At 38.0% G+C, this 27,861-nt stretch overlaps 2 protein-coding genes across 2 annotated transcripts; one reads left to right on the plus strand and one right to left on the minus strand.

Annotated features, from left to right (window-relative positions):
• Nucleotides 1–1,057: 1,057 nt before the first annotated feature.
• Nucleotides 1,058–16,701, plus strand: LOC113105375 (titin-like). Its single transcript, XM_026266411.1, has 9 exons — nt 1,058–1,098; nt 7,444–7,482; nt 7,924–8,178; nt 8,465–8,747; nt 10,588–10,655; nt 12,043–12,399; nt 13,074–13,382; nt 16,335–16,601; nt 16,697–16,701. Exons 1-9 carry the CDS (start codon nt 1,068–1,070, stop codon nt 16,699–16,701), a joined length of 1,614 nt encoding a protein of 537 aa, XP_026122196.1. The 5' UTR covers nt 1,058–1,067.
• A 7,776-nt stretch (nt 16,702–24,477) lies between these two features.
• LOC113105848 (histone H2A, sperm-like) lies at nt 24,478–26,335 on the minus strand. Its single transcript, XM_026267196.1, has one exon. It carries the CDS (start codon nt 26,159–26,161, stop codon nt 25,631–25,633), a length of 531 nt encoding a protein of 176 aa, XP_026122981.1. The 5' UTR covers nt 26,162–26,335; the 3' UTR covers nt 24,478–25,630.
• Between the last annotated feature and the right edge of the window lie 1,526 nt (nt 26,336–27,861).

Below are 27,861 nucleotides of genomic sequence, written 5' to 3' on the forward strand. Positions count from 1 at the left end.
CTGGAGGGCGCCTAAGTTTGAACTAGTGAGTTCAGGTATATTGCTGCAGTGCCAGTGGTTGTCTTATAGGCTAGCATCAGTACCTTGAATTTGATGCGAGCGGCTTCTGGTAGGCAGTGTAACCTGATGAAGTGAGGAGTAACGTGAGCTTTCTTTTGGCTAATTGAAGACCACTCTCGCTGCTGCATTCTGGATCATTTGCAGAGGCTTGATAGTCCATGCGCATGGCCTGCTAAAGAGACTATTACAATAGTCCAGTCTGGAGAGAACAAGAGCTTAGACAAGAAGTTGTGCAGTCTGCTCTGACAGGACCGATCTAATCTTCCTAATATTGTATAAGGGAAATCTGCAGGACCAGGCTATTATAGCAATGTGGTCTGTGAAGCTTAACTGATCATCATTCACAATTCCTAGATTTATGGCCATCCTGGAAGGAGTTGTGGTTGATGAAACGACGGGTTTGCTGGAAGCACAAGCAGTTCAGTCTTAGTAGGATTGAGTTGATGGTGGTCCTTTATCCAGCTAGAAATGTCTCTAAGATAGGCTGCAATGTGAGCAGCACCCGTCGGATTGTCTAGTTGGAATGAGAAGCAGAGCTGATTGTCACCAGCATAGCAATTATAACAACGTGTAGATGGAGAAGAGAAGTGGTCCAAGCACTGAGCCTTGAGGAACCCCAGTAGCAAGACGTTATGACTTATGACACCCTGATGGACCTACCTGAAAGGTAGAACTTGAACCACAGGAGTGTGGTTCCTGAGATGCCCATCTTTCTGAAAAAAAATAAATAAATGAATATATATATATATATTTTCTGCTTGTTCATGAATTCTCCCATTGTAGCAAGTGTAGACACAATGTAAATAAGATATTAATTGAGCAGTGTTTACTGAGTGCTTAGAGAGCTCCATGAATATGAAGCTTGATGCTTTTAAGCCAAAAAAGTTGAATCTTTCAAAAAGTATCTATTTTTTTAGTCTCTCTCTACAGACCCTCCCACTTCTTTGAGTATAAAATTACAGCTTAAAAAAGGAAGTCTCTAGTTGTGAATACAGCATTGTGACAGTATGGGGTCCAGTGTACTGTTCCTCATCCTCTGTGAGTATTTGATTCTAAGTTACCTTTATTAATTTAGTAGACACTTTCATCTCAAGTGACTTAAAAATTCAGGAAAGACAACAAAGTGATTAATTGTATGCTGTGCTCAAGGAAAAGGGCAGTTCAGTTTCTTCAGCACTTACAAGTATTTATCTGTCCAGGTATAGGATAAGGAGGATCATTTCACCAGCAATGAATGATGAATGCAGTGTTAATTTTGCCAGGCATTTTTTATTTCGTTTTAGTCTTGAGACGAAAATGCTTATTTTTAGTCAGATTTTAGTCATTTGAGCCTTTCATAGTTATAGTCGCCGAAAAGTCATTGCATTTTTGTCAACTTTTAGTCACTGCTTTTATTTGGGTAGGTATTTTATATGTGTTTTCAAATTAAAATAACAATTAATTATTCTTTATTTAGACCAAATGAGAAATTTGAGCCAAGGACTGAATTTGGAAAATCTTGAATAAATTATGACAATTTAAATTTTTGGGTGAACTATCTCTTTAACAGTAGTAAAAAAGGAGCAACTTACAAAAATATTATATACATATATAAGTTATGGAGGTTTTACTTAAGATGTATACATTTATTTAACATCTTTTGTTGGTTACATTTTATGACAGATAAGTATTTATTTTGGAATGCTGTCATTTTAAGACGGAAGGCATGCATTAAATAGGCTACTGACACACGTTCAGTTTTCACCCACCTGTTCACATTCACTTAATCCATAACTTACTCTATCTACATGAGATACTCTGCACGATAGACATTTGGACTGTGTGTGTATGTGTGTGAGAGAAAGAGAGAGAGAGAGAACTGAGGAAGTGGAGCGTGCGTGCGTGCGAGAAAGAAAAATTCTACTTCTATTCTTCCACCCACCCCGCCCTTACTAACTTTAAGTTAATCGACAACAAATTCTGACTCCCGGAAAAAAAAGGGACGTCTGGTTACCTTACCCCTAACCCTGCCTCAAAAAAATAAATAGGCAAAAAGGTCAGATCCTCTTTAAATCTTGAATGCTGGACTTTGACGTGCTAAACTCAAAGGAGTATAATTGATTTAGATAGTGGTAGGGACATAACAGCTTACAAACCCCCATCTAGTATAATTTATACTTTGTTTGTTTGTTTGCTTGCTTGCTTTTTGTTTTTAATCTTAGTATTTTCTTACACAATTTTGATTGTGTGCACAAATAATAATTGCTAAAGACAATTTAGCAGTCACTGGCATCCTATGCCCTTTACTAAACAAGCATTTATACAGTGAATTCAATAAAAGTAATATCACTAATGGGGAACTTAAGGAGTATTTCATTCAGATTACTTTTTCAGCCACTTGAAATGCATGCACGACACTGTCATGAGTCCGGACCCGGTGTTCCTCCCTCTCACCACCAGAGGGCGCCATTTCCCATTGTCCCGAACTCATTTACCTCTATTCCACACACCTGGTCACAAACTCTTCACACCTGTTAACCCACCCACTCACAGACACACACCTGTTGCCCAATGACACGGACAATTTTTTGCATTTCATTTGTTTCTTTCATTGCTACAGTGATTTCATGTTTGTAGGGTGGATGCCAGCACCTTTTGTTGCCTGATTGTGTTCCGGTCTCATCCTTGTTGGATCTATTTCTGTTTTGTTTTTTCGTTGTTGCCTTTTTGTTTATTAAAAGGAGTTCTCTAACGTGCATTTGGGCCCAGACCCTGTTCTTTCTTCGGTTGTCTCTACCGCCCCCTGACAGACTTCGACAGACAGGCTTCCTGATTGTGTGTGACTAGTCTTTACTTCCACTAATTGTTTCCATTGCTTTATGGTAAGACAAATGAATCAAGTTCTAACATCATGAACGTATATTTTTCTGCTATATTTACTATAATTTGAAGTTGTTGTTTTTTATTTACTATAATTTGAAGTGATGTCCCTGCACACAAGCCTGCACTGGCCCTTTACAGGTCTACCCTTACGAAAAAGAAGTTTATTCAAATGTGATATTAGTATACTTATATTGAACTAAGTATGCTAATATAGCAAATAATAGTTTTCTCTTTGTGTTCTTCTCAGAAATGGGCTTTATGTACTCCTCAGAAATATACTTAAAGGGGGGGTGAAATGCTCGTTTTCACTCAATATCCTGTTAATCTTGAGTACCTATAGAGTAGTACTGCATCCTTCTTAACTCCAAAAAGTATTTAGTTTTATTATATTTATAAGAGAAAGATAGTCTGTAATGGTTTTTCCTGGAAAAACACGGGCGCCTGGAGGCGTGACATGTGGGCGGAGCTAAAGAATCACGAGCGCCAGTAGGCTTTTGCGTTGAGCGCGTCTGGAAGCTGTGACACAGATGCAGAGGCTGAAATTTAACAAGAGCAGCATCAGCAACGACGTCTCTATGTATTGAAACCGTATATATTTGCTTAGCGGTTTTGGAAAATGACTAAGTTCTGCTTTATGTCGTCTTTTTTTTTGTTGTTGTTTTTTTAAGCTGTACATGTGGAAAGTGCAGTTTGATGACAACATCGCATGTTGTTTACTTGATGTGCTCACGCGCCGATAGCTAAGTTAACAACACAGAGATATTTGAAGCAGTTTTACTCACCGCATGCGGTTCCAACACACGATCGTGACCCTTTTTCTTTGGGACTGCATTATCCTTAAGAAATAAATGATGTGCAAATCCGTCGTCAAACTGGGCCTTGTTTGTAAAACAAGCATCTTCGAAATGCAGGGAACAAACACAAACATTTGCACAACTCCGTTGATGCTCTGTAAAAATAAACTCCATCCACTGGTCCCTTAATGCTGTTTTTTTTTTTTTTTTTTTTTGGTAATCTGTGCAGGGTTGTCTTGCCCTGGCAACCAAAAACACACTTCTTTTGTGACAATTCGCTCTCGCTCTGATCAGTGAAGTCTGTTGTGCTCTCAGTGCTCTGCTATACGGGAGCGCGCGCTCTTCCGGCAGAAGTGCCTCAGGACCCATATAAGGAAATTCCACTCCATCTAACGTCACACAGAGCCATACTCGAAAAAAACTTTCCGAAACTTGTGACAAACCGGAAGGAGTATTTTTGGAACAGAAATACTCCTTCAAACGAACAACTTAATTTTTGAAACTTTGGCCATGTTTAGCATGGGAATCCAACTCTTTAACAGTGTAAACAACTCCGTATGCATGAAATAACATCCCCCCCCCCTTTAAAATTTTCGGTACAGTAAGGGAAATAAATGCAAACATTAAACTGCAGGTTGTTTATTACTATAAACTTTTTTTTTAACAATTTGTTTACACTTTTTTTTAAATACTTTTTAATAAAATATATATATAAAATAAAAAAAGAATAAGAAATAAAATACTGCTGCAAAGTTCTCCACTAAATAAAATACTCTGTCTCAAACCAATATCATATAATAAAATATAATGAAAAATATAAATAAATAACTATGATTACAGTGCAGCATTACCAATCCTAGCTTGTAGGCCTGCTCATATTTAAATATATATATATATATATATATATAACTTTTCCAAAGTGTAAAATGCAGCATCATCAGTTTCAGTTTTTAGACCTGCTCAGATTTCGTTATTGCGTTGGACCGATGGGAATTAAGAGCAAAGTTCTGGTTAAATGCCGACGGGAGCTGCGTTTGAATTACAATAATTATTTTCCTAGTTGTAGTGATGTTCACACTCGCGTGATGCCTTTTGACAACCTTAGGCCGGTGACACACTGGAATATTGCTCATGTCAAACATAGTCTATTTTGCTGTCAATACTGTTGACGGTGTCCTTTATCATTAGGCTTTATGTTGTCGTGAAGACAAGATCCTGGTCTGTCGGTGGTCTCCCTCTATGTCACTTACGGTAGCATTAGCACGTCAGCGTCACGTCAGGCACAATTCTGGTGTGTAAAGACACAGAAAATGTGAAGCAGCCACCAAGCAACTGACATGCAGCAGAAACGCCACGCTCACGCCACGCAGCCAGTGTGTCACCGGCCTTAGAATCAGCTGCAGGGCGGGATTTGCACTGAACGCGGAGACTTCCGCCACTTAATATGTTCATTTGGAAACACGAAAATGTACCTATGTTCCGCACACAAAATATTGCATTCGGTCATTCGGTACACACGTGAACCATACCGAGAGCCCTGTACCGAAACGGTCCGAATACGCGTACCATTACACTCCTAATCTATACTATTCTGTACTGTGAAGGGAGTTGGGAGTTTGTAGGTGACGGGATTGATCTGTTTTTGGATGGTGAAGTGGCCAACAAATCTGGGACAAAGTTTCCTAAAGGGCAGGCACAGCCTGATGTATCAGGCAGACAGCCAGACCTATTGCCCAGGTTGGTAGGTGGGAGTAGGTGCTTGGCGGAGGTGGTCTGTCATCTTCTGCCTGCGCACTGCCCGTTGGAGGTGACGGTGAGCTTTGTCCCAAACTCTCTCGCTCTCCTGGAGCCAGTAATCGACTGAAGGAATGTCAGAAGGGTCTCCTGACCTGGGGAAGAGAGGGGGCTGGTAACCGAGTACAGAACAGGGTAAGGCCCGTGGATGGCTGGTGGAGGGAATTCTGGGTGTCCTTTTTGCCAAATTGATGAAAAACCCAATTGAATAGCAGCTCTGACATTTCTAGGGTGGTGGGTAAAGCCTTGAGGGGAATGAGGCGGCAGAATTTAGAGAATCTATTGACTATTACCAGGATACAGGTGTTACCATCAGAGGGAGGGAGGTCCATTATAAAGTCTACTCCTAGGTGTGACCAGGGAACAGTTAAGAATGGGTAATGGAAGTACCTTGCCATCTGGAAGATGATGGGGACTCTTCGAAATGGCACTTTCGGGGCAACCTTTGATGAACTTCCTGATGTCTCTTGCCATGTTGGGCCACCAGAAGTGGTCTTTAAGCAATGAGAGAGTTGCATCAGCCCCGGGGTGGCCAGTGCCTAATGATGTATGGGTGGTATGAATGAGACGAGTGTGTTGTGTCCGGGGGATATACTGACATCCCAGGGGGCAGCCCGGTGGAGCAGCAGGAGGGGCTTCAGTGGCGACTGGCGGGGAGGTCTACTGGATCGGACTGGAAATGAGTTGAGTGTGTATGATGGTTTCTGGCTCATCCATGTTTTCCTCGGATGCAAAGATTCGGGATAGTGCGTCAGCCTTGAAGTTTTGGGGATCGGCTCTATAGGCATTTTGCCTCTCTGAGGTATTGTAGGTTTTTGTGATCAGTCAGAACAGTGAATGAATAAGCCGCTCCCTCTAGCCAGTGTGACCATTCTTGCGGGGCCAGTTCAATCGGCAGCAGTTTCCAGTGTCGTAATTTTTCTCCGCCAGGCTGAGCTTCCGAGAGAAGGCGGCACATGGATAGTCGAAGGGGGGACCCCTGCCGCTGAGATAGGACAGCTCCCACTCCAGTGGTTGAGGCATCCACTTCAACCAAGAAAGGGAGCTCCGGGTCTGGGTGAACTAAGAGGGGAGTGCTTGTGAAGGCTTGCTTGAGGGCGAAGGCTTCAGTGGCAGCTGGGGTGCAGGACAGAGACTTGGGTTTGTTACGTAGGAGGTTGGTGATGGTACTGTAGTTTTTAATGAACCGGCGGTAGAAATTGGAAACCCATCAAGCGCTGGACTTCCTTTATGGTGGAAGGTAATGGCCAGGAAGTGACTGCCTCGATCTTCCCCTCGTCTAAGACTGCACGATAAAATGATAACGATATGTATTGCGATAGACGTAATCAATATCAATTTTTAAAAAATGTGATATTACCATCAAAATTTAGAAGCATTTAGAGATTTTTTTTTCCCCTGAATTACCTCTGGGTGTGACTTAATAATGTTGAAATAATGTTGCCTTACCTTCTCTGAAAAGCTTTCCGCACCTTCAGCTGACATAAACCATACTTTAAAGGAACAAAACCTATCCAGTGATTAAATGTCTTCTGTGTTGACACAAATCTTGTGCGATGTGAACACAGATTATTTACAATTCATTTGGTAATCTTTATTTCCTACAAATAGAAAAGCAACAGTTATGGGATGTCTTTTTGGTGGGAGCTGGTGAATCATAATTTCAGAGCTCCATTGCTAAACTCGCCAACCTACTCAGAGTGGACTGAACACAATTCAGCTGTTCTGAAGCTGAAAACTGTCCTCAATAAGGGGTCTGCGAGAATAGGATTCATGTATCTACTGGGGGACCTATCCTTTTTAAATGAATGGTAGAGAATATGTGGGTGTTTTCAATTTAGTATAACCATTAAACACATTTAAAAGACAACTGTGCAGTTTTATTGTATTTTGTTATTTTTATTTATTTATATGTTTTTCTTTCAATGTTTAGTACTGATGCCATTATTCACCCCCTGTGGAGGCAGTCAAGGTAAATAATACTGTATTTTTATTTTTATTTTTATTTATTTTTTTAAATTATCATACTTCAACAAATATCAATCAGTTTTAAGCATAAGAAGGAAGCATATGAATAGTCATACAAACCACAATCTTGCTGTCTCTAGCAACCTTGACAGTTATTGACGTCATAATACCTGTACTCTTTACCACACACTGCATATGATTAGGGCAGACAATAATTTATTTATTTGTCCAATAACAGATCATTTTTGATGAGAAAATGTTTGTTGTACTCTGTATAATTAAATATTAGCTATCCATTACCCAACAATAGAATTCATCAGTCTTTTTGATGTAGACTTCATGCAGCAGATGTTCTTGCATTTCAAGACCATTCTGTTTTGTCTTGTCTTTTTTTGCTTGACTTTTAATCTTCTATCAATATTTGTTTGTATTTGTATTGACTCAGTGGAAGCAAAAGCTGAAGTGAAGGTGACTCCAGATGAGCGTGTGTTCAGCGGAGAGACAGTCACTCTCACATGTGACATACAGGGAGCAGGAAATGACACGCAGTGGACATACAGCTGGTTTAAAGATGGTTCAATCATCCCGAACAGCACTGAGAGAGTCTACAACATCACATTTAATGTGTCTGATAGTGGTCAGTACAGCTGTGAAGCAAAGAGATCACACATCAGTGCTGCTGTTACACTGACTGTATCAGGTGAGTGTTCAGATTCACACCTGTTCATCAAAATAATATTTTTTGCCTCAAAACACTTATTACAGTCTTCTGTATCAGCCAAATTTGTTCTTCTAAGAGGACTGATGCAATTCAGTTTAAAGGCCCTTTATAAACACTCTGTCACCTGAAACCTGTAAAAGAATTGTTATTTTAAATAATGAAATGACTGTCAGCTATATCTAGTTTGAAAGAACTCTCTGCGGAGAGGTTTTCATTTATGTGTTTAGACAGTAATGATATTCTTTTATTCTTGTTTTCTTCACAGGTTCCCCCAGATCTTCTCTGACTGTGACTCCAGACAGTCCTGTATTCACTGGAGAGACAGTCACTCTGACCTGTGTGATTGAGTCTCACAGTAACTGGAGATGGAGAAATGGCCTGATATATGACTGGAGATATGACTGGACATATTACCAGACATATGAGTGGAGATATGAGTGGTATAAAGACACAGACAGTTTAATGTTTTACATGTCTGATCGTTACACTGTAAACAGAGATACTCTCACTATCAGAGGAGTAATTACATCTGATCAGGGTCAGTACTGGTGTAGAGGACAGAGAGACCAGAGACCAACATCATCACAGTCAAGCTCTGCTGTTTATCTCACTGTGAAGGGTGAGTTTTTGTATTCATCGTTTGAAAGTTACCATGACGAAAAGCATAATTTATGAAGATGAGACAATCCCACTGAAAGTACAATCTCCTGAAGTTCACAGAGAAAATTATCATTGGCTTCTCTGGGGCATATTTTAAGTCACATTGAGTTGCTTTAACCCTCGAAGTCTCCTTGGGGTCCAGCTGACTCCATTAGAAATTTCCTTAGTTTTTAAGTGTTCCTTTCATCTCAGTGAAATGAGATCCTGTGACTTTTCCTAAATATTCTGTCTAAACACACACACAATATCCTTGCTTGATTCGGTTTGTTCTAAAGGTGTGACAATTTTGCATCCTTGATACTCCTTATTATTATTATTATTATTATTATTATTATTATTATTATTATTATTATTATTATTTTGCACTTTGTCAAATAAAGTAGTAAATCCAGTTTAAATCTAAAAAAAGTACATTTAAATAAAGGCCTGGTGCTACAGCATAAATTCAAAGTAAAACAAACTCTCTATCTCATACACACACACACACACACTACAACACAGAACATTTTTATAGAAATTGGCATATAAAATTAACAAATTTGTAATAAATCTTAAAATGTTCATATATAAATAAAGGAGTGGTACTAGAACACAAATTCAACATGGAACAAGAATTCTCACACACACACACACACACACACACAGATAAACAGACACACACACAGGTGTCTGGGGCATTTTTTTGATTTTGGTAAATCAGACATAAATGCACAACAATGTGAGAGGGTAGACATGACATAACATACACCACACACACACACACACCACACATGACAAATCCCACACAACACCACCCCAAAAATATTTTTATTTTATTTTAGAATGTATATATATATATATATATATATATATATATATATATATATATATATATATATATATTCACAAAATATATATCATAAAGTAGTGAGAAGTTGAAACATCAAGAAAAATTTTAAATTAAATGAGTCCTTATGGACCTCTACTGTATATGTGTGGTCATTGCACTTTCTTTCTTTATCTGTAATTCATCTAGATGGCTGTATTATATCCCTAACACACAAAGCCATGTCCAAAAACAATTTTAATTTAAATTTAGATCATCATTAAAGTGTTTTTTTAATTTTAAAAAAAGTTGATGGCGTAAGTTGAGTAGTTGTGCAGTGAATAGGTTAAAAAAAGAACCAAATATCCACGAAAACACAGCATGAATGTAGAGTTAAGATGTAAACGAAAAAATTATATTTAGTATTTGTATTAATTTGTATTATTAAAAATTTATATTTCTTCATGCAATCACTCTATAAATCGAAAATCGAGTTAAGTTAAAGAGAAAAGAAAATAATAGGCTACATGTTCACAGCAAGTCTCATGATTGTTTCAGATGATCTGATGTTGAATCACATTTAATTTGTAGTGAACTTCTGACTAGTTCACTGAAAGAGCTCTATCTTCTTTCTTCACAGGTTCCCCCAGATCTTCTCTGACTGTGACTCCAGACAGTCCTGTATTCACTGGAGAGACAGTCAATCTGACCTGTGTGATTGAGTCTCACAGTAACTGGACACGGAGAAATGGCCTGATATATGACTGGAGATATGACTGGACCAATTACCAGACATCTGAGTGGAGATATGAGTGGTATAAAGACACAGACAGTGTAATGTTAAACACGTCTGATGGTTACACTGTAGACAGAGACACTCTCACTATCAGAGGAGCGAATGAGTCTGATCAGGGTCAGTACTGGTGTAGAGGACAGAGAGACCAGAGACCAAACTCATCTCAATCAAGCTATGTTTATCTCTCTCTGACAGGTAAGATGAATATCATTATCCTTCTGTACAGTGCTTCCAACTGATATTAAGAGGAAGTTGCTACAGGAAGTTTGATATGTTGCTAAATTATGTTGTGTATTTTAGGGATGTCACTAAATAATTGATGCTAAACCGTGTCACTGGCTGCCTCTAAAACCACATACTTCCCAAATACATACACCAGGGATGGGGAATGTTGATCTTGGAGTTTAGCTCCAACCCTGAAGATACACTAGCTTTCTAATCTTTTTGTATTCTATCTGTTTTCTTTTCATTTATTACGCAATTAACAAAAGCAAAAAAAAAAAAAGACCTCAAACACTAGTTTGCTCTATTCTTTTTCTGTTCTATCTGTTTTCTTTTTAATTATTATATTATTTAAAAGCCCTTGCTACGTGTTCTGTGTTAACCTGAGACTTATTATAGCACTTAATATATCATTGCTCTCTTGTTGATTTTAATTGCATCCATTGTTCTCATTTGTAAGTCGCTTTGGATAAAAGCGTCGGCTGAATTACTAAATGTAAATGTAATTCTACCCGTATCCTGAAGACCTTGATTAGCTTGTTCAGGTGTGGTTGATTAAGGTTGGGGCTAAATGTTGAGGGACACTGGCCCTCCAGGATTAACGTTCCCCAACCTAGACCTTAGGTTAGGTTTTTAGCATTAAAATCCTCTGAACACACACACTAGATGATTTGACCTGACAGCGAGACCACACACGGCGACTGTAGGAACTGCGCAGTGACACGTGATCTCAGGAGACCCGCAAGATCAAATAGTGGAGAAAAACAAATGGAGAATAATCTACTTTGCCAGTTGTCTGTCCAGTCTTGTGTTCTGTTTTACATGCAGTGACAAACAAAGTATAAAAATAATGATGATGTGATGTACTCTGCTTTCAAGGCATGTTTTGTGGCTGATAAGTTTCAGCTTATTAGGTTATACAGTAGTGGGTGAAAAACGGTAAGTGGAAAGAGTATCCTGAATTCACAATATTCATAAAACTGTAGGTGAAAAGTTCCCAGGTGACCTACTAATTCTGGTAATATTCTGAAGTGTGCATCCAATGGACACTTCCCACTCCCATAATGCCACAGGGAGAGGATTGTGAATGAAAGTGAAGCGATGCAGCTGACTCTGTAGATCACATGGCAATGACAGCATGGCCAGTGTAGTACATCCAGATTAAATTCATTCTCACAGTCACAAAGTAATTATTCAAAAGAAATACCTACTTAGAGAGGATGCGATACTGGATGCAGTTTGCATGTAGAATACAGTATTACACTGCTCAAACTGACTTGTTTATTGGTAAGTAATATAAACAAAACACCATTATATTTTAATTAACAATTCTACTCTGAATGTCTACATTGTTCTTTAGATTCACCCTTATCTTCAGTGTCTGTGACTCCAGACAGTCTTGTATTCACTGGAGAGACAGTCAATCTGACCTGTGTGATTGAGACTTACAGTGACTGGAGATGGAGAAGTGGACTGACATATGACTGGAGATATAACTGGAGAGATAACTGGAGATATGAGTGGAGATATGAGTGGTATAAAGGCAGCAAATACAGTGTAATGCTAAACACATCTGATCGTTACACTGTAAACAGAGACACTCTCACTATCAGAGGAGCGAATGAGTCTGATCAGGATTATTACTGGTGTAGAGGACGGAGAGATGAGAGACCAACATCATCACATTTCAGCTCTGCTGTTAATCTCTCAGTGATAGGTAAGATGAATAGCATTGTCCTCCTAAACAATTTTCAGGAGAAGATGTTTATGTACTGTACTCTCAATGCACTTTTTTAGTAGACCGATTGTGTCTTATGACTGAGTGTGTGGCAGAGAAAATAGTTTTTGTGCCATTTTGAGGAAAAATGGATGCTTTTAAAAGTTTGCATTTGCAATATGTTTTTTTTTTTGGTAGCACTTTATTTTACAGTCCTGTTCCCCATGTACATACTATGTACTTATTATAGAAATCACAATAACTATGTAATAACTAGGTACTAACCCTGAACCTACCCCTAAACCTAACCCTACCCCATGTAGTTACCTTGTATTACCAGAACTTTCTTAGATAAATACACTGTAAGTGCACTATAAGTACATGTAAGTACACGTACTGTAAAATAAAGTGCAACCGTTTTTTTTTATCTCTCCCTCATTTGAATAATTACACAAATTTCAGTTCGGTTAAATTAACAATGTATTTAAGTAAAGATAAGTTCAAATTGTGTAGCTAAATATGAACTGATCTTATAAGTTGTTAAACTACTGACATTATTATGATCTAATTTTGAATGACATTAAATCTGTAGAGACCGTCACTCTCCTCACTGCATTAGATTAAATTGTATTCATGATTTGCTGAAAGTCATGTCAGTTTGTCTTAATTAACAGATTTACACAGAACTGTGCTAACCATGATGCCAGACAATCCTGTGTTCACTGGAGAGACAGTCAATCTGACGTGTGGGATAAAGTCTAATCACAGTAACTGGACAGAGTGGACAAATAACTTGAGATATGAGTGGTATAAAGACATATACAGTGTAAAGTTAAACACATCTGATCGTTACACTGTAAACAGAGACACTCTCACTATCAGAGGAGTGAATGAGTCTGATCAGGATTATTACTGGTGTAGAGGACAGAGAGATGGAGAACCATCAAGACCACCGAATACATATGTTTATCTCTATGTGATGGGTGAGTTAAATATCATTATGCTTCCAAAGTTTCTACTGCATGTACTGTATGAATACAAATCCAGTCAAGAAACTGGAACACTCTTATTCCTGAATGCAGCTCAATATATTCTGTATCTTAAAGTAGGCTATTATATAAAACAGAATATGTTTTTTTTTTTACTAGACGAGGAATTAAATTAAATATGCTGTGTTTTCCGGTAAATGGCAACCCGGGGTGCACAGTTAAGCCCCTTTCACACTGCGATCCTGGCAAATACACGGGTAATGTGTTCCGGCAATTGTTCCCGGGTCACTAGATTTTGCACTTTCACACTGCCAGTGATTACCCGGAAGATCTGCGTGCTTTCACACACAACTCGTTAAAGATCCCGTAACGACACGTGACATCAGGGCGTGACGTGTAATGTACAAGTCGAAAACGTATGTTAACTTTCACTGAAGCTGGCGAACGATCTCGGCGTCAGCGCAGAAAGTGAGGAACTAACTGATCTCTGCTTCATTAGAGTTTGCACATATTTTTCATCGCGAACATTGATCTTCCTTCAAGACGCCTGATAAAAGAGTCACGCGATAATGTGCGTCATCACTATGACACCGCATTAGTTCTGGCTTTTGTTCACACAGTGCTCGTTGCGTTTTTTTTTTTCAACCCACCGCCAGTTTCACAAACCAAAAGAAAGATGACATTCTGGGCTAGAACACACATTTTCAGAAGAGAATAACTGACTGTAGGATTGTTTTTCAGATAAACAAGTATCTTAACCTAACATGTTTCTTAAGTATCTGCAAACTTATTATGGTATTATTATTCCTTAGTAGAGGATGCACACACACTCACTAACTTTGCAGATGACTGATAGCCTGTAATGTTTCCTAGTGTCCATGTTCCTGCCTATGTTTCCTTTTTTTTCCTATGCCTTGCCTTGGTGTTTTTTATTTTTATTTTTTTATTTTGGACTGTTTATCTGTTGTTTACCCTTGTCTGCCCTGACCATTGACTGTTCGGTGGATTATTCTTTTGCTGGATTTCACTGTTTCCTCATGTGTTTGACCCTGCCTGTCCTGATCACACTCTTAAAAGTCCCCTGAAGTGCCTTGAAACATGCAGCATTATTCTATGTGGTGATGTAATTTCAACTGAAACAGGAAGACAAGATGGGACGTATAGAGCAGCCATGTCCCCTTTTGAAATTAAGAAAATGGCCAGTAGCATTTTGTTTATAACTGCTCGGGCCAGAGCCGTTGAGTTCAGTAAAGCCGCATTTTACATCCACAGTCTAATAGATTAGCCCCTAGATCAGGGGTTGACAACCTTTTCGGCATGACGTGCCATTTTAAATCTTTCTGGTTAACCACTGTGCCACTGTGTTTATCGATACTGAATCACTACATTATATTGTATAATAAAATATGTTTAATGGGACTGAATTTGCATTTAACGTGATTACAATTTAATTAAAACATTATAAATTGATAATTGAAAATGTAGTTTCCTTTCCACGGTTATTCAGACAGCAAATAAATTATATACAGTAGCCTAAGTGACATTATCACTAACTTTGATCTATCGTGAGAGAATATATATATATATATTGTTATAATCACTGAAGCGGTCTACACTGCAAAATTAATCACTTACTTACATTGTACGTAGATCTGTGTTTTGCTGTTTATGATAAGAGAATTCCCAAGAGTCTGGATTTCAGTAAGCCAACGTGCGCACACTCAACATGAGTTTCAGTGACGACTCATCTGAGCGCCTCTGATTGGCCAGTGCATTCCTAAACTCAGTAAAATAGTGTGTCATTGGTAATAATATGCAAAAATGTAAAAACGCCTAACTTGAAATATGGTGCGACATGAGCAGATTTCAATCTAATGCCGCAATCAACACTTTGTTAGCAGCAGACGCAATAGATTTAATTTTTGTCCAATTTAGTGGCATTTTTGCCATAAAACATATGGCCGAGGATGGCTAAGCCTTGACAAAACAATGATATCAGTGGCAGGGTTTCACAAAACCATAGGATATGCAGTGTGGGGGTGGGGAGGAAATAGAAAGTACCAAATTTTCAATTAAACTCTGCATCATCAGTGTTATTGTATCAGACACGTTCACTAAACATTATCTACTTAACATTATATAAAAATCAAGCTCAAATGGAGTTAACAAGGTTTTTGACCAACAAATGATGGAGATCTGGGTTTTGTTTGTCAATAGAATGGCTGTATCTATGGCAGCAAGTGCATCGCGTTATACACTTTCATTAATTTTTACAGGTTATATAACGTTTATTTTAGCTATATGGACAGTTAGTTTTTCTTGTTGTTTAATACACTTGGCCAAAAATTCATGATATAAATAATGAAGTGCTATATGAACAGGATATTTAAAACATACAAAAGTATATTGGCTGCAACTAAACGGCAAATAGCCTAGTTCTTCTCTGCTCTTCAAACACACAAAAAACATTAGCCTTTACAGACAATGTTTAAGTAAAGAAAACGCTCTATTTTTCAAACATCATTTATTTATTTACCCTTGCATTGCGAAAAGGGGGAAATCTGTCTCCAGGCTGTGCGTGGCGCGGCCAATCTGATTGAAGGCAGGGTGTTTTTTCTTAACAGTTTTTTTAACACCCTCTTATTTATAAAAAATAATAATAATAATGAAATATAACAGAGATATGAAGTTTGGAAATTTTTTCATGGCACACCTGACTGGGTACAGAAACTGTTATACGGAAATGCAGCCCTGAATGATAAAGACCGAAATTTTTTTTAATATATTACAATTTTAATTTGTCTTTTTCTTAACTTTTAAAACGAACAAAAAAACTATTTTAAACTATAATCTTGATGTACACAAAACTGCAGCTTTTAATGAAAACAGTTATCATGAAATTGTGATGCTATCAATCAACACCTACTCATATGTCTATTAATACAGAGAGACCAAAAGCTGTAGCGAAGGTGACTCCAGATGATCATGTGTTCAGAGGAGAGACAGTCACTCTCACATGTGACATACAGGGAGCAGGACACTTTCAGTGGACATACAGATGGTTTAGAGATGGAAAACCTCTCAATCTCTTAACAACAACAACAGCAGAGATCGGTTTCAGAGCTGATTACAGTGGTGAATACAGCTGTAGAGGAGAGAGATCAGACTCACAGAGATCATACGTCAGTGCTGCTGTTACACTGACTGTATCAGGTGAGTGTTCAGATTCACATCTGTTTAATCATCATTTAACATCAATATGTGTGGCTCAAATAAAAAACTGAATTCAGCTTATATTTTCATTCAAGGGTAGAAAAGTAAATAAACAGCTTGAATATTCAATATTAAATTAAACTCCCCTTTCTGCTAATCGGTCAGCCGAAGATCCAACTCATCAGTTATTCCATAGTATCACATATGAGAATTTTGCCAAGCAAGACTGGTTCCTGGATCAACATTATTTCCCAATATAGACTAAACCCAGCCCCTACTCCTAAACCTTACCTTTCCCATAAAGTATTCCTAAAATCAGTGGGAAATGATCGCTGATTAACAAGGGTGTAGAAGCACCTAACCTTGATTGAAAGCCTAAAAAAAGAATCATACATTGGCTTGGGTATATATAGGCCTGTTCACGCAAGAATTGTCATTCTGACTCACAACCGGAGAACAACAGATATTAAATAGCCCACTGTTAGAGTTTTATAAAGTAGTCTTGTGTTTGATTAAAATTGATTATAACTAATATCTCAAAAGGATGTGCACTTGTGAGCGGTGTGCGCTGCAGCACACTCACACACAGGACTGCAATGCAAGATTTTCATAAAATTCAATTTCAAACCCTCAGTATACCTTAAAATGCTTGGAATATACGCCACAAGATGCATAGGATTATTTAACGACAGATATGCATCCGCTTCAAAAAAAAAAAAAACTAGTCACCATTTATGTGTTATTAAGTAATAAACCTCAAAGAACAACATTAAGAACCGCTGGTCTACACAGAAAAAAAACCTGTCTAGACTCTGCCCCGGTATGAGTTGTGTCAAGCTATTTATTAGCCTGTTTGATGAGAAAAATATGAAATGTAGTTGCAATAAAATGTGTTATTAATCCATACAACTGAAGCAGTGCTGGACTTGAAAAGGGCTTTATGAAAACTTTATGAAGAAAATTTGTTTTTGTATCACTAGCCTTCTAATATCAATCAATCAATCACCTTTATTTATATAGTGCTTTAAACAAAATACATTGCGTCAAAGCACTGAACAACATTCATTTGGAAAACAGTGTCTCAATAATGCAAAATGATAGTTAAAGGCAGTTCAGCATTGAATTCAGTTATGTCATCTCTGTTCAGTTGAAATAGTGTCTGTTTTTATTTGCAATCAAGTCAATGATATCGCTGTAGATGAAGTGACCCCAACTAAGCAAGCCAGAGGCGACAGCGGCAAGGAACCGAAACTCCATCGGTGACAGAATGGAGAAAAAACCTTGGGAGAAACCAGGCTCAGTTGGGGGACCAGTTCTCCTCTGACCAGACGAAACCAGTAGTTCAATTCCAGGCTGCAGCAAAGTCAGATTATGCAGAAGAATCATCTGTTTCCTGTGGTCTTGTCCTGGTGGTCCTCTGAGACAAGGTCTTTACAGGGGATCTGTATCTGGGGCTCTAGTTGTCCTGGTCTCCGCTGTCTTTCAGGGCAGTAGAGGTCCTTTCTAGGTGCTGATCCACCATCTGGTCTGGATACGTCCTGGATCCGGGTGACTGCAGTGACCCTCTGATCTGGATACAGACTGGATCTGGTGGCCACGGTGACCTCGGAACAAGAGAGAAACAGACAAATATTAGCGTAGATGCCATTCTTCTAATGATGTAGAAAGTACATCCGGTGTTATGTGAAGTGTTTCCGGTTCCAGTTTACCTAATTAATGCAGCCTAAAAATCCTTTAACGGATTTGGATATTAAAAGCATATTAGTATGTTATGTGTATGCCAGGTTAAAGAGATGGGTCTTTAATCTAGATTTAAACTGCAAGAGTGTGTCTGCCTCCCGAACAATGTTTGGTAGGTTATTCCAGAGTTTAGGCGCCAAATAGGAAAAGGATCTGCCGCCCGCAGTTGATTTTGATATTCTAGGTATTATCAAATTGCCTGAGTTTTGAGAACGTAGGGGACGTAGAGGAGTATAATGTAAAAGGAGCTCATTCAAATACTGAGGTGCTAAACCATTCAGGGCTTTATAAGTAATAAGCAATATTTTAATACACAACATGGGTCTAAAATGACCCGTATTCATTTTCTATGTTATTTCAGTAATGGATGAGTGTTTAAATATCTCTATATCTATATTAATACACATGGGTCAAAATGACCCATATAGAAACCTTTGATATTTGCTCTTTTTCTGCAAGTGGGAACATATTTACTGCAGAAAACTATACACCTAACCCCACATTTCACAACTAAACATGGCTTTTTTTGTATATATGATGCATTTCTTCATATTTTTCACATGAATTAACACAGAAAATATTTGCTTTATTGTGAAAGATAACTGGATATATTATTTGAATGTTAGACTAAGGTTACCTTGACCATTAAATCTATTACTATTGAGAAAGAGAAACATCGTCCCCTTGGAATTATAAGGTTCTATCTGCGTTCTGAGTAGTTTTGAGATATTGAGCTTCAAAGTTTTTGTGTTCCATAGACTTCTGTAGATAGAACCTTCTAAATACCAATACTATTAGCTAGCTTGTTGCCGACATATTCTGTTTTAGCTAGCTAATGTTAGCTAGATCAACAAATGTAAAATTAATACATACAAGTATATACCATTGCTGTCAGGTGGAAACCCCATATCTCCACATTTCATTTTTTATTTTTCAGACCCAGTCCAATAGATTTAGTAAAAAGTGGTTTGCATTTACTTATATGTGGAGAACATGGAGGTGGTCCATGGTGCTATGGTACAATGTGCTGGATGTTGCCTCCCTAATTGCTTACACAAAAGGTGGCCAATGTTGGTCCTGAAGCTCCACAGTCTTGCACAGTTCCATTTCAACTGCAATAAATAACTCCTTACGAATGACCCAGGATCTGAGTAACACAAAAACTACTCAAACACTGAAAGAAATGGCCTTCAATATAGAGATATCATTTATTGATGTGCTTACATTTGCTTGTCCATCTGTTTTTCAGTGTCAGAAGGTGAGATTTCTGTCTTCAGCATCCTCAGTTTTCTTCTGGCAGCTTGTCCGTATCTGCTGGCGACAGTCGTGCTGCTGTTCAAATGTTACAGAGCGAGAGGTAACACTTCTGTCTGAACCCTGTCTCTTCATTTGTCTTTTCACGAACTAAAAAATACATATTTGTGTGTGTTTCACAGTTCCATCTGCTGAAGACCAAAGACAGTACGAAGTGAAAGAAGAAACTTCACCTTGATATATTAACACGTTTTTTAACATTTGCGTCAGCATATTTGATTTACCTTACTTCATTTATTTTTCATTAAGAAAGAATTTTAGTGTCATTTCGCTTTTATATGCCCATTTTGTCCAAAGAAAAAAAAAGGTTCAGTGACTTTATTATTGACCTAGTGATGTTTGTCTGTTCTTTCAGTGAAGAATTAATTTAGTTAAGAAAAGAGACCAACATTTTATTCTGTATGAATGAATAACTCTTTAAATTAATTTGTATATTATAAAAAAAAACCTGCAAATTATGAGTAAATAAATATCTTGGTTTGTCTCACATGTGAATCATTTATATATATATATATATATATATACACACACACACACACACACACACACATCATCATCATCATCTTATCTGAAAACAATTCTTAACATGGTCTTAAATGTTAAAAAGCAATTGAATGTTTTAAAAAAAATAGTTGGACAAAGTGATTAAAAAGGCCCCAAGTTCTCCAGATTCAGAAGAATAGTCTCTTATCATTTATAAGTTTTCACAGTGTTGCCAACTTAGCAATTTATTTGCTAGATTTAGCAACTTTTCAGACTACCCTAGCAAAATAAATTGCACATTTATGATACAGCATGTTATTATTAGCTTGTAATTGTTGTTCAGTTAAGTACACTCTGTAAGAAAAAAAAAAGTAGAAAAACTAAGAAGTTATAGACATTTTATGCCAGGATGTTATCCATTAGGTTGTAACCCTGTAACCTTTAAACAAAAATGCAGTGTGGAATTTAAAACACAGGTAAAACACCTGCGAGAAATTAATACGGATTGTTCCTTCATATTAGCACTACATTGTGTCCTATTTTACAGACTTTTTTTTTTGGTACTTATCACATCAGTACACTCTGTAAAACTATAATTGTTCAGAATGTGCAGTTTTAGTTGAAAAGAAAACGCTGCATGACACGGTCTTCTAAATTATTTTAAGTTTTATGTATATGCTAATTTCGAAAGAGAAAATGGCGGTCTGCGATTGGTGTCTCCCCACTGACCAACCTACAGAATGATTTCATTGGCCACATTAAAGCCAATCACAGTCTTTAAAATCTTTCCTGCCTGTGTTTTTTTTTTTTTTTCTTGGAACAACGTAATAATGAATGAAATGGTGAAAGATTTAACACCATGCCTGTATAATGATACTGTAATACAGAGCCAGAATTTAAGTCGTTTCGATCTTAACTATAAAAGATGCATTACACTACCTTCAAAACTTTATACGTAATTAACACTGACCATGAACAAAAAAACGATATATTTTAAATCATTTCGAACAGACTAATGTCGCTGAAAACGTATCGTTTAACCACTACAAAACTTGTTCTTGGTGTGTAATGGTGTGTGTCTCTTAAAAGAGTCGTTGGGGTTTAGTTTTGTTCAGGGGTCTTTACACCTCCGAATCCGTGCAGAGCGCGTCCCTGTCATTTACGAATAACGTTCTCCAGAAACACCTTCAACACACCGCGTGTCTCCTCGTAGATCAGCCCAGAAACACGCTTGACGAATAGTGGGTTTAGTGATTCCCCGGATATTATCCCCAAGAACCTATCGGTGACGCTTAACGCCTCCTTTACTGCCTTTATCTCTTCCAGACATATTCTTTAGTCCGTTTGTTTTACAGCGAATATAAATGAAATAGAAAATAGAAGTGATTTAAAAAGGCGATACATTCATGCGTAACTAGAGAAGACCTAGTTGAAACCACAATCATGGGTGGCGCTAAACGTCATGACGTCTCATCCAGTTCTGCCTTTTCATACGCACAACCGACACATCCGGGAACGTAACTGTCAATTTAGTCCCTGCCCCTTTTTAGGAGAAAATGAACTAGATTTCTTATAGACTTCTATATAAAATAGCGACACAAACCAACGTCGGTGCACAGCCGGAAGTGATTAGATGGATAAATGTCCTTTAGTATTTTAAATGTTACTTCTTTGGCTTTAGGAAGAACTGGATAAGTAAAATAACACTTCCTTATTTTCTTTGCCTCTTCTTCACTATATTCTTGAAGAACATACTTTCTTTTCAGTTGACTGGGGAAGTACAGTTTGGATAATACATTTCTGATAAACTTATTTGTTAATTGTTTGCTCTTTAAATTTTTACCTTAGTACATGATGGATAGCATAGGTGTAACTTAGTTTTTGCCGGCTGTGTATACACACACACACACACAAAGACCTACGTTTAACAGTATAAGCAAGAAGATATTTAATTATTGATTTAAAGCAAAATGTTAATTCAGTAAGAGTCCTATTAAATGTTAACATCAGGGTCTTTAAAAAAAAAAGGTGTATATTATTTACAAATAAAAGTTCTTAAAGGGATAGTTCACCCAAAAATGAAACTAAACACTCATGGCATTCCAAACCTGTATAAATTTCTTACTGTGGAACATATAATCTGAGAAATCCAAGACACTTTTGATTGATTGGTTATTGTCTGGAGTCTCTGAAAGACATTGACCAATGAATGTGCATCTCTTCCCTTTTCCCTCTCTTCATCATATAAAGTGTATAAAGCTTGATCCATTCCAGGAGGTGGCAGTAATGCACATAAACTGGTTTGCCAACCCTCAATAAAACACAGAAGAATGTGCTGCCTCAGGTTTTCAACAGGCGGCAAGGAAGTCGACCGGAAGTTGAAGTCGGCTGGGTGCCGCCATCTTGTAGCAGAACTTCACTTGCGTTAGCATTCCCATTGACTCCCATTCATTTTGGCGTCACTTTGACAGCGAATAACTTTACATCTGAGGCGTTTAAAGACTCCGTTTGTCCATTATTTATTTCTAAAGATACACGACAATGTATAAAGGGCTCCATTACCTTCTATGTTACATTAAGTTATTTATCAAAAAGTCTAGGATCTCTTCCTTCAACAATACTCCAACCTTAACTGGGAACACAGTCAAAGGGTGTATTGATATGTTTGGAATGAAGCCAGTTTTGAAATCCCAGCCAAAAACTCTGTACAGATACACATTGCAAAAACATATGATCTACAGTTTCAATATCTTTCTCACAGAACCCACATGAATTGTTCTCCCAATTAAATATTTCTTGTAGGAAGTGATTAGATGGATAAATGTCCTTTAGTATTTTAAATGTTACTTCTTTGGCTTTAGGAAGAACTGGATAAGTAAAATAACACTTCCTTATTTTCTTTGCCTCTTCTTCACTATATTCTTGAAGAACATACTTTCTTTTCAGTTGACTGGGGAAGTACAGTTTGGATAATACATTTCTGATAAACTTATTTGTTAATTGTTTGCTCTTTAAATTTTTACCTTAGTACATGATGGATAGCATAGGTGTAACTTAGTTTTTGGTGGCTTGTGGTAAAATAACGTAGTGAATAACGAAAGGACACGGTCGTTTTGTATGTGTATTCCTTTAGCATTTGTTGTATAATTTTAAAAAGGTCATATGAGGAGGTTGTTTTCATATTAAATTTTTCATTCACTTCCAGGGATAGGATTGGCATGGAAGATGCAGCACTCTTTACATTTTAAACGTATGTTGCCACCCTAGAAGTCAAAGTCTTTTTACATGTGACATTAACATATTTATTTTGTTCTATTTTGTTGTTCTGTTATTCTGTTGTTTGACTTTTTTTGTTTCAGATCAAATGTATATCAAGTGTTATCCATCCTCATAACACCTCCACAAATAGAGACTGGAACTTCTGAGCGCCATCACCTTGTCTGCTATGGGACTGTCATAGGTGAATGATGCAGTATTATTCTGTGTTGAATTTACCTAACGTCGGCACACAGACATAGTATTGTTCCAGTTTTGCTGTGCTCATGTCTTCTTTGTGTCCCCAGCCCAGCAATCAGATGCATCAGAACAACAAAGCACAACTGTGGTGCCCCAGGCACCTTCAGCAACAAGTAAATTGCTTTAACATTAATGATAATTAAATGTCAGTATTGTAATTAAACTTGACCCATCTGACGTAATTGTTCATGCCAGAGATTTAACATCATTGTCAGTCAGGAGCATATTTAACAGGAGGCACACTTCAGCTGGCTTGAAAGTAACTTCAGTTAGTGTGGTTGACCCTCTTGTTTTTTGTGGCTATAACAATTAGGCTAAATAATCTCACTCTCTTCCCTTTCCTTAACATGAAACTTTTTTTTTTTGTTTTGATACTGAACAGGTGCAGTGAAGATATTTAAAGAGACACTATCACTATCTAAAGTACAGAAAGCCGTACATCATCTCTAGGTCCAGTCACCTACAGTGCAGCCAGCTTCACAAAGACTGTGGGGCTGGTCACCAGGAAAATGGACAACAGGGAGTGCTTTTTGGTTTTTACTCCTCAGATGACCACCCTGGCTACTGTAGCTGGGATTGCTTCACAGACGATGGAGGTTTTGAAGAGTAAAGTGTGCGTGCATGTGCAAACATTGTGTTTTTACTGTAACAATTATGGTCACTTGCAGTTCATGTGTTTTCAGTGTAGTGTAAGATGTGTTTATTATTATTACTCAAAAACCATTAAAACTTCTAAATTGTGGAAGTTATTCTTCATTATTTTACTGTGGTTATTTTGTATATTTTGTTATTTTGATTAAAATACAAAATTCAACACACAAAATTCTGGTTCAGGTATTATTTTAATAATTCATTTAATATTTCATTTATTTTTCACTGCTAAATATTAAAAACAAGGTTAACTTTCTAAAATGTATGAAATGTTACATTGGCAGTTGTACATTGGTAAAACAAGCATGAACAAATGGATGTCTGTAGTGCAAATTGCTGGGGGGGGAATAAAAAAAAATGCTGTGGTGTCATAAACCGTAAAGGATTATTATATTATTTTTATTATTTCTACTAGGTAAATTTAACAAAGATAAGAGTACAGAACATATTAACATTACGTAAAAAGAGGTGACATAACTTGCAAAGCACCCTTTATACATGTATACAACAAGTAATACAAAACGAAAGTTTGGTGGAGGTGACATATTTTCAAATGGAGCTCCACTCGCCCCCATGGAGGTGACGTAATTCTACGTAAAGTGTTACCCGGACCAACATGGCGGCCGCGTCATTAGTGGAGGCGACGTAGTTCTACGGAAAGTTTGGCCCGGTCCAACATGGCGGCGGCGGCGCTAGTGGAGGTGACGTATTTCCGCTCTTGAGTGGAGCTCCACTCGCCCATATGTCTGCAGCCAGACCCTCTTGAAAAATGGGTTTCAATTGTCTCAATTGAGTTCCAATGGGGTCGCTGTGTCCATTTCTTTTACTGTCTATGGTTTTCAAACAAAAGAGACGAGTTTGTGATTCCCGCCTAAGGAAAAAAAAAATTGTGCTGGGTGTCTTATGAAAACCCAAGTCGGATTGGGAGTTATAGTGTAAAATGTATTATATAAAACAACCCACAAGTTTATCCGCTTAGGTTTCTTTGGCCATGACAAAAATAATATTTTCAAAACGTTTACATTTTGATTGTACTGCTAACAATGTAATGTGATATTACCATTTAGAAACCACGTGTATTCTTTAGAACAAGACCGAATGAAAAACGGTTTCATAGACTGGTCTATTTATTTAGAAAATATAGAATTATTGAATATATATGAATAATAACTCCAAGATTGGGTAGAAGAAATCGCTCTCTAAAGGAAGCATTTGGTTGCTTTTAAAATAGCCTTTGGTTTGAAGAGAAACGTCGCAGTAATGCAACACTTTGGATGCCAACTGACATAAAAATCCATTGAAGAAGAAGAGAAACGTCGCTCGGTTTACTTGGTCTTGGCGGGTTTCTCGGTCTTCTTGGGCAGCAGCACGGCCTGGATGTTGGGCAGCACGCCGCCCTGAGCAATGATCACTCCGCCCAGAAGCTTGTTGAGCTCCTCGTCGTTGCGCACCGCCAGCTGCAGATGACGGGGAATGATACGGGTCTTCTTGTTATCCCGAGCCGCATTTCCAGCCAGTTCCAGGATCTCAGCGGTGAGATACTCCAGCACAGCGGCAAGATAAACCGGAGCACCGGCACCAACCCGCCCACCATAATTACCTTTGCGGAGAAGCCTATGAACACGACCGACGGGAAACCGCAGTCCAGCTCTGGAGGAGCGAGTTTTAGCGCGGGCCTTTCCATAGGCATCGAATGCTTTTTTCAGGGCGGCGAGCGAGTCCCCGCTGTTCGGCTTCGTTGCGGCCACCGCATTAACGACGAGCTCGCTGAGGCTCAGGCCTGTTCTCTCGCGTTTAGCTTCGGGCTTCTTCTTGGCTGCTTTGGTGGCGGCAGCTGCTGGAGCAGTTTTTGCCATGATCTCTGGACTCGAGCTCTAACTGTAAACAGTAGCCGTGTTTCCACTATCGAGCTAAGACCGGGCGTGCTAGTGTGTGCCAGGGCCAGTCGCGTTTCCACTGTCACTACCGGGGCTTGATCGTGCCTCGCCGGGGCTTCCTCGGGACCAATGGTCAGGGTTTTTTGGCCCGACGAAATCCTTGGGCCAAAGCGGGCCAGCTGGGGCTAGAGGAGGGGTTATGAACAAAGGCGGCGTTTCTCCGTTTCTGGAGAGTGTCAGCGCGGATCATTTCAGAAAGATAACAGCTTTAACACCAACATTAAAGACATTTAAAAATAAGTTGAGCTCAAAACTCACTCTTAGTTAGCAGCAAGTGTTTGAAATAACTTGATCCGATGTGGATTAATCACTAAACAAGGCAGGAATATTTATAAGCGATGTAAAAGACAATGCACGCTCAACATTAACGTTACATAGTAAACATGGAAAATATGACTGCTTCGCTTGGATAAATCAGACGTCAGCTTCTTATTCTCTGTAACAATTGTGTATTTATTAAGTAACATTTTATCTGTCGTCTCGTTTCGTGAGTTTAGCTCCACGTTGCATATCATCAAAATATAATAATGATTTTTGTTCGGGAGCTTTAATAAAAATAGAGAGTCTGCGCTGAGGATAATTTCAGAAAGATATAACAGCTCTAACACCAACATTAAACACTTTTAAATAAGTCAAGCTCAAAACTCACTTTCCGTCAGCAGCGAGTCTTTGAAATAACTTGATCCGATGTGGATTATAATCACCATACAAGGCAGAAATATGTATAGGCTAAGCGATGAAAAAGTCTGTGTATGCTAGGCATTAACATTACCATAGTAAATATGGTAAATATGACCGCTTGGATAAATCAGACGTCAGCTTCTTATTCTCTATCACAATAGTGTATTTATTAAGTAATCTGTCACAAGCCTCGTCTCGAGAGTTTATCTCACGTTGCCTATCATAAAAGAATAGAGCCTAATAATGTTTTTTGTTCGGGAGCTTTTATAAAAATAGAGATATTATCATTCATTTTAAATGTGACGGCTACTGTGGCTAATAAACAGAAACAGACTCGACTGAATAAACAGGCTATTTTCATGAGCGTTAAAAATAAATAAATAAAATAGAAATAAGTGTATTTATGTGTGATTAATTTTCAGTCCTGATAAATTAAATCAATATGCTCAATGTATCACTTATTCTATAGTTAAAACATCGATGCTTTTGAATTTGAATATATAACAAAGCATGCAAACAAACTGCCGCTTTTATCATGTTTGTTTTGTGATCGCGCTTGTTCCAGTGACTTCTTAGTTTTCTGATAACTTATCTTTTATGGTGAAATTTTGAGGTTGCATGACGTTGTTCTGAGAGGCGTGTAAAGGGCGTGTTTTAGTGACGTGCAGCGGTGCTACAGGCTCCACTGTGGAAACCCAGGCGGCAAGGAAGTCGACCGGAATATGAAGTCGGCTGCGTGCTGCCATCTTGTAGCAGAACTTCACTTGCGTTAGCATTCCCATTGACTCCCATTCATTTTGGCGTCACTTTGACAGCGAATAACTTTACATATGAGGCGTTTAAAGACTCCATTTGTCCATTATTTATTTCTAAAGATACACGACAATGTATAAAGGGCTCCATTACCTTCTATGTTACATTATGGCCCCGTAGAAACA

The sequence above is a fragment of the Carassius auratus genome, chromosome 7 (assembly GCF_003368295.1).
Source record: "Carassius auratus strain Wakin chromosome 7, ASM336829v1, whole genome shotgun sequence".
Classification (NCBI taxonomy): domain Eukaryota; kingdom Metazoa; phylum Chordata; class Actinopteri; order Cypriniformes; family Cyprinidae; genus Carassius; species Carassius auratus.

Excerpts from the sequence above, each read along its gene's own strand:
- LOC113105375 (XM_026266411.1), top strand. The coding sequence starts at position 1,068 with ATGGGGTCCAGTGTACTGTTCCTCATCCTCT. Across the intron at positions 8,748-10,587 it reads TCTGATCAGGGTCAGTACTG|GTGTAGAGGACAGAGAGACC; the intron begins GTGTAGAGGACA and ends GGGTCAGTACTG. Across the intron at positions 12,400-13,073 it reads TGTTAATCTCTCAGTGATAG|ATTTACACAGAACTGTGCTA; the intron begins GTAAGATGAATA and ends CTTAATTAACAG.
- LOC113105848 (XM_026267196.1), bottom strand. The coding sequence starts at position 26,161 with ATGGCAAAAACTGCTCCAGCAGCTGCCGCCACCAAAGCAGCCAAGAAG.